The sequence below is a fragment of the Pollachius pollachius genome (assembly GCF_949987615.1).
Source record: "Pollachius pollachius genome assembly, chromosome: 16".
NCBI classification, from domain to species: domain Eukaryota; kingdom Metazoa; phylum Chordata; class Actinopteri; order Gadiformes; family Gadidae; genus Pollachius; species Pollachius pollachius.
Genome location: NC_136949.1, coordinates 4,530,707 through 4,538,380, shown reverse-complemented (window position 1 = coordinate 4,538,380; position 7,674 = coordinate 4,530,707). Strand labels below are relative to the sequence as shown.

Sequence of the window (7,674 nt, the reverse complement as noted above, 5' to 3'; positions counted from 1 at the left end):
CCTCCCCTCTCATTCTGTCCTTTTGTCCTCCCCTCCTCCCCTCTCCTCTTCCCTCCTCCCCATCCCCTCTCTCCTCTCCTGCCCTCTCTCTCCTCTCTCCTCCCCTCTCCTTTCCCCTCTCCTCCCTCCTCCAGGATGCCCTCGCTATACATGTCTTTCCCCCTGCAGTGCCAGGTCCCATGTATGGAATGCTTTGAGGGGGAAAGCGGTCTCATGGCTGGAGGGCTTCAGGGGACAGGCAGGGTACGAAGCGGCTCGTGTTGCACTCCCTCCCATCTAACATTTGTTTTTTATTTGGCCATCACTAGAGGTTTTTCCAAAGCCTTCCAGTAATTAGAGAGAGACGTCCTAATTCTCCAGCCACTTCCCCCTTCTGCCCCTTCAGGGCCTGCACAAACTCTCCCTCTCCTTTTGCCCCCTCTTCTTTCATTCCTCCTCTCCCTCCTCCCTGATTGCATTAGTGGAGGACTGCGGTTGAACCCTCTGTGAGACAGAGAGACCTGGCAGCGGGTCGGTGCGTGGCGGTGGCGGCACGGTCGGCTTTTATTAAAAGTATGTTCCACAATAAAGGACTCTGGAAGTCTTCGAACGCCCCGGAGCGCGTTCAGCGGGAAGAACACCAAACCAAACAGTTGAGTTAATGTCGCGGCCCCCGCGATTCGGAAACAACCGTACGACTGCATTCGAATAGTTTAAAAGTGAATGAATCTTTCGACGTGGTTAAACCTTAAAATACAAAGATTATTTGCGTCAAATATTTTTCTTAAGTGTGTGATAATCATCTGGTCATCTCTCCCAAATCTTCCCAGCTCCCCTTTTGTAAATCACGCCCCCGGATTTTGGAGGGGGGGGCGGGGGTTTACGTAGCCTAGCGTAAACAAGCTAGTGAGCTGAGTGTTTGTTTGGCCGGCGGCCCCCTGCTGGGACAGACAGGCCAGCTGTCTAAGCTGTGAAGCCGTTTGACCCGTGATGTGTTGGTTACGGTGAGTGGCTGTACAAAGTATTGGATGTCACCGGGCACAGGCAGAGGGAATAAATACACATGTTATTGCATAGCGTATTGCCCATGGGCTTTGCTGCCGGTACATTGGATCATATAACTCACTACTGCTGGATGACAGTGGGGGGAAAAACTAACAGGCGAGACTTCGTGGGAAGGTAGGGGAATGGATATGGGAGAGAAATACCTCAAATGGGACTGAATGCAGGTTTCTATGAACAGGTCTCAGCGGCCAATGAAACACAGTTTGACACTTAAACACTTATTGATTTCGACTTCGGTTTCCGTTGATTTTCTCAATCATCCCTCCCAATGACGACAATACCGATCAAAGGTGGACACACAATCATGCGTTTCAATCATGTTGCTTTGTGATTAATTTACCTATTGACTATGTATTGATCGATCCTCACCCCCACCCGCCCGATCCAGGATTCAAACTAAAACTTGTGTTGTTTTATTTGTTTTAGTTCAGTTCAAATGATATTTAATATTTTAATGTATTTATTTCTAAATAAACCATATCTCCTTCTCTGTGGCACGTGGGACGATCCATCCCTTCAGCCGTCGCGATCGACCCCGAGACCTTTCCCTCTCCTCCTTCCTGACCTTTGACCTTTCCCCCCTCCGCAGCGGCCGGAGGGGGCCGGCGTGGAGGACATGATGCCGGGTCAGATACCGGAGCCCTCGCTAGCCCCGGGCTCGCTGCCCAGCCTGGGCCCGCTGGCCGGGATCTCGGCCACCACGCTGACGGACCAGCTCAAGCTGCACGCCGACTTCAGGCAGCTGGGCGCCATGCTGCACCCTCTGCACTTCCTGGACCGGCTGGGCAAGAGGCCGCTGGCCATCAAGACAGAGGTGAGGGGGGGGGGAGAGGCCGCTGGCCATCAAGACAGAGGTGATGGGGGGGGGGGGGGAGAGGCCGCTGGCCATCAAGACAGAGGTGAGGGGGGGGGGAGAGGCCGCTGGCCATCAAGACAGAGGTGAGGGGGGGGGGGGAGAGGCCGCTGGCCATCAAGACAGAGGTGGGGGGGAGGGGGGGAGAGGCCGCTGGCCATCAAGACAGAGGTGAGGGGGGGGGGGGGGGAGAGGCCGCTGGCCATCAAGACAGAGGTGAGGGGGGAGGATATATTTTCTTAATTTGAAGTGCACAGGTTTGCACATCGGTGTCTTATGAGTTTTTACTAAATTTAAACGTATTTACCTGCGCGGTTTAAACTTGCAGCAAATTGCAGCAGACATGATAGTTTCACTCTGGCGCCATCTGCTGCCTCCGAAACAATATGTTTAAATAAATAGCATATCGCAATCCCTGGCCTGAAGGTATGTTAAGGTGTGTTGAAAGGATAAAAGGGATCTTGTATCCCTGCAGCCTAACCTGAAGCATCCTAGAGTAAGACACCCTGACCAACCAACAGGGTCCTTAGGGACTTGAACCTGACCCCTGTAAGATTGCGTTAGAAAATAACCCCTGAACCGCCGTCTGTCCAGATGGACGAGGACGACGATAGGAGGAAACGACGGCGGGAGAAGAACAAGGTGGCCGCCGCGCGATGCCGGAACAAAAAGAAGGAGAGGACGGACTTCCTTCAAAAGGTATGTGACAACACCCACACACACACACACACACACACACACCCCCACACATGCTTCCAAAGGTACGTCACAGCACCCATGCACACACCCACACCCACGCTTCCTTCAAAAGGTACATCACAACGCACACACACACACACACACACACACTTCCTTCCATAGGTATTTCACAGCACACAGGCGTGCACGCACCCACACAAACACACGCACAGAGGTGGACGTTTGCCCTTCATTTTTATCTCTTATGTTTGACTTCCTTCCAAAGGTACATCACAACAGAGTAGGGAGACGCCTACCTTTAGTTCTTACGTTGGACTTCCTTGTGTGATGTTACCAGTGTTCCCCCTGTGAATAACTCTACCTAAATTATCTCTCATCTTTCATTCCAGTCACTCGCACTTCCTGCTCTCCTCTAAATGCAAATCAGATGTTAGGTGGAACATTTTTTGCATTATGTTACATCACCGTGGCAACCGGTGGTACATAAAGTCAAATAAATAGAAGGGCGAGGGTAGAAATACAGAGTGACGTTACTTATGTCGGGGCCTATTGTCGCTAGTGCCTATGAGCATGCACACACGTCCATTTTGGCAAGTTACTAAGTAACTCGCCAAAGTTACTGAAGGAGCAACATTTAACTATTCAATCCAGCTCATCTTTCTAGCTTGGAAAATCGAATGAAGACAGGGCACATTTACATTTTTGGGGCTACTTTATTCAAATCCCTCTCTCACTGTGTCCCCTTCTTACTGCGTCTCAGACTCACTGCACCCCTGTCTCACTGTTGCCCTGTCTCACTGCGTTCCTGTCTCACTGCGCACCTGTCTCACTGTGTCTCCCTGTGTGTCCCTGTCTCACTGCGTCTCCCTGTGTGTCCCTGTCTCCCTGCGGCCCTGTCTCACTGCGTCTCCCTGTGTGTCCCTGTCTTCCTGCGGCCCTGTCTCACTGCGTCTCCCTGTTTGTCCCTGTCACACTGCACCCCGTCTCACTGCGCTCCTGTCTCCCTGTTTCCCTGTCTCCCTGCGGCCCTGTCTCACGGTCCCCCTCCCTGTGTGTCCCTGTCTCCCTGCGGCCCTGTCTCACGGTCCCCCTCCCTGTGTGTCCCTGTCTCCCTGCGGCCCTGTCTCACGGTCCCCCTCCCTGTGTGTCCCTGTCTCCCTGCGGCCCTGTCTCACGGTCCCCCTCCCTGTGTGTCCCTGTCTCCCTGCGGCCCTGTCTCACGGTCCCCCTCCCTGTGTGTCCCTGTCTCACTGCGGCCCTGTCTCACGGTCCCCCTACCTGTGTGTCCCTGTCTCCCTGCGGCCCTGTCTCACGGCCCCCCTCCCTGTGTCCCTGTCTCCCTGCGGCCCTGTCTCACGGTCCCCCTCCCTGTGTGTCCCTGTCTCCCTGCGGCCCTGTCTCACGGCCCCCCTCCCTGTGTCCCTGTCTCCCTGCGGCCCTGTCTCACGGTCCCCCTCCCTGTGTGTCCCTGTCTCCCTGCGGCCCTGTCTCACGGTCCCCCTCCCTGTGTGTCCCTGTCTCCCTGCGGCCCTGTCTCACGGTCCCCCTCCCTGTGTGTCCCTGTCTCCCTGCGGCCCTGTCTCACGGTCCCCCTCCCTGTGTGTCCCTGTCTCCCTGCGGCCCTGTCTCACGGTCCGCCTCCCTGTGTCCCTGTCTCCCTGCGGCCCTGTCTCACGGTCCCCCTCCCTGTGTGTCCCTGTCTCCCTGCGGCCCTGTCTCACGGTCCCCCTCCCTGTGTGTCCCTGTCTCCCTGCGGCCCTGTCTCACGGCCCCCCTCCCTGTGTCCCTGTCTCCCTGCGGCCCTGTCTCACGGTCCCCCTCCCTGTGTGTCCCTGTCTCCCTGCGGCCCTGGCTCACGGTCCCCCTCCCTGTGTGTCCCTGTCTCCCTGCGGCCCTGTCTCACGGTCCCCCTCCCTGTGTCCCTGTCTCCCTGCGGCCCTGTCTCACGGTCCCCCTCCCTGTGTCCCTGTCTCCCTGCGGCCCTGTCTCACTGTCTCCCTCCCTGTGTGTCCCTGTCTCCCTGCGGCCCTGTCTCACGGTCCCCCTCCCTGTGTGTCCCTGTCTCCCTGCGGCCCTGTCTCACGGTCCCCCTCCCTGTGTGTCCCTGTCTCCCTGCGGCCCTGTCTCACGGTCCCCCTCCCTGTGTGTCCCTGTCTCACTGCGGCCCTGTCTCACGGTCCCCCTCCCTGTGTGTCCCTGTCTCCCTGCGGCCCTGTCTCACGGTCCCCCTCCCTGTGTGTCCCTGTCTCCCTGCGGCCCTGTCTCACGGTCCCCCTCCCTGTGTGTCCCTGTCTCACTGCGGCCCTGTCTCACGGTCCCCCTCCCTGTGTGTCCCTGTCTCCCTGCGGCCCTGTCTCACGGTCCCCCTCCCTGTGTGTCCCTGTCTCCCTGCGGCCCTGTCTCACGGTCCCCCTCCCTGTGTCCCTGTCTCCCTGCGGCCCTGTCTCACGGTCCCCCTCCCTGTGTGTCCCTGTCTCCCTGCGGCCCTGTCTCACGGTCCCCCTCCCTGTGTGTCCCTGTCTCCCTGCGGCCCTGTCTCACGGCCCCCCTCCCTGTGTCCCTGTCTCCCTGCGGCCCTGTCTCACGGTCCCCCTCCCTGTGTGTCCCTGTCTCCCTGCGGCCCTGTCTCACGGTCCCCCTCCCTGTGTCCCTGTCTCCCAGGAGTCGGAGCGTCTGGAGACGGTGAACTGCGACCTGAAGGCCCAGATCGAGGAGCTGCGTGTGGAGCGCCAGCAGCTCATGGTGATGCTCAACCTGCACCGGCCCACCTGCATCGTGAGGACCGACAGCGTCAAGACCCCCGACGGGGAGGCCAACCCCCTGCTGGAGCAGCTGGCCCGGACCCCGCCCAAGTGAAGCAGACCACACCAACACAAACAAGAAGAAGAAGAACAACAACAACAAGGACAACACAGGCACCTTGATCGAAATCGATTGAATCAAAACGACAACAAACTGAAAAACTGAAACTAGCAAACCCTCAATCGAGCACTACTGCGGCGGCCATTTTCTGTGACTCAAGGGGAAGAAGAGGAGGAAGACGAGGAGGAGGAGGAGGAGGAGGAGAGAGAGGAAGGACAGAACGGACACACTTGTCTACATAAGCACTTGAGCTCTGAGCTGGAGCATTCAGAGACTCGCCTTCAGGGGCACAGAGACCTCAGAGGGTGTGGGGGGGGGGGGCTCGCCACACGAGCTGGCTCTATCCAATCAGAAGACTAGGAGGACCCCCCCCCCCCCTCCCCCCTCCCCTTCCCCCTCCCATCCCTGTTTATCTGCATTAACTCCTTTCTTTTTTTGTACTTTCTGGTTGGCTTTTTGTTGACAAACCCGCCGTGCCTCATCGCTACCGTAACCGTGGTTACACAATGGGACACACAGGGAGGAGAGTGGAACGACTGGAAACCGAACAGAGTCGACACACTAACGCCAAGACGGTGCTCTGTCACAAAACGCATGAGTCAGGGGTGTGTGTGTGCGTGTGTGTGTTTGTGTGTGTGTGTGTGCGTATGCGTGTGTGGTTGCGTTTGCCTGTGTGTGTGTGTGTGTGTGTGTGTGTGTGTGTGTGTGTCTGTAGGAGCCAACAAGGCAAAGTGTTTCCGCGGTTTTCCTTCGTATTCTAGTAAAATATATTCATGCGTTTTTTTTTAAGCATTTGATACTCGAACACCAAAACAGAAAAGAGGGAGAGCGAGAGACAGAGAGCGAGCGAGAGAGGCGACATCTCTGCTCGGGTTTTTATAATGTTGTGGTTGGTTTTATACGATACGGTTGAACCAGTCCTTGCGTGTTGGCGCAGGCGTCACGACAAAGCACATATACTAAAACACATGGAATGTTTACACGCGTGTTCCTTCGGCCATGTTGTCTGTCCATTATTGTACCTGTTTTATACGGCTTTATACATGACAATACGTCAAACATATATTATGACATGCTTGTCGGTCACTTGATGTGATCGAGTTTTAAACTTTATTATTACGGTCTACTCTTTTTTTTGTTTTTCTTAAGTCCACTTTTGTGTTTTTATTGCGCTGTTAAACAGACGTAATGAATTAAGCAGAAATCGTAATCCGCTGAGCAGAAATTCAATTTCAATGTTTTCAACTTGCACCTACTATGTATCTTTATTAGTCTGTATGGAATAAATTTTATTTTCAAACTATGAGATATGTTATTGCGTCATTTATAGTAATTAGAATAGGTCCAAGCTACAAAATAGAGAATTTGTATAGGGGACGATTAGGTCCAGTGGTTAAAAGGGAGATATTATGCCACCAGGTGTGAGCGTGAACGGCTTGTAATGGCTCATCACACTTCCACCTGGTGGCATGATATCACCCCATTAATTTATTATGATAGACTAGCGGTGAAGCGTCTTTGGAAAAACATGGATGGAAAAGACAGGGTATATGGGTGCAGTTTCAGTACTTTGGCCGCTAGGCGGAGGTATTGCACCGTCTCTAGGGTTTATCGTTAATTCAAGGTCTACGGGACGACTGACTCCAATAGCATCCAGATGTACTGGTGCAACTCCGTAAAAAAAAATAGATACAGTAGGTTCTTAAAATATAGTCATAGCAGGCACACGCAGTAACGCAGGTAACGGTCTGTCAGCTCGTTACTTTATATGAGAAGGTACGTTCTTCCAGCTCGTTGCTTTCATCTCGTTACACTCTTTGAATTTGAAGTTGGTATTACTTTTCAGTGTCTGGCGAAGAGGGGATACTCTGGTAGGCAATATGAGCGTGTTTTCTGTAAATTGTACACAATAATGCCATTTATAGACGAATGATAAAGAATAACTAGTAACGAATCAAATGATCTGCCATAAAGCTAATTTTATTTATAACACTAAATATAACGCTTATGTTTGGTGGATTAATCTAACGGTTTTAAACGCCGTGTCACCCTGATTCTGGTCAAATATAACGCCTTTGATTGCTGGATTACTCCGTTTTAAACTTTTAGATATTGATTTAACTTGTGTGGCACAAAAGCAGTCAATTGGCATGAACGACCACTGACCTTAGTGAATAGTTGTCTTGGCAACACCGTGGGCTTCCTTCCAGGGGACG

At 53.8% G+C, this 7,674-nt stretch overlaps 1 protein-coding gene across 1 annotated transcript in view; it reads left to right on the top strand.

Moving 5' to 3' along the window:
• Positions 1-6,761, top strand: part of LOC307088095 (jun dimerization protein 2-like) — a 17,062-nt gene extending 10,301 nt beyond the window's left edge. Inside the window, exons 3-5 of the mRNA XM_079753890.1 lie at positions 1,634-1,858; positions 2,492-2,596; positions 5,258-6,761. Coding sequence (XP_079610016.1) covers positions 1,661-1,858; positions 2,492-2,596; positions 5,258-5,452 — 498 coding nt within the window. The 5' untranslated portion in view covers positions 1,634-1,660 and the 3' untranslated portion in view covers positions 5,453-6,761. The remainder of the gene's footprint in view (positions 1-1,633; positions 1,859-2,491; positions 2,597-5,257) is intronic.
• Positions 6,762-7,674: the final 913 nt, after the last annotated feature.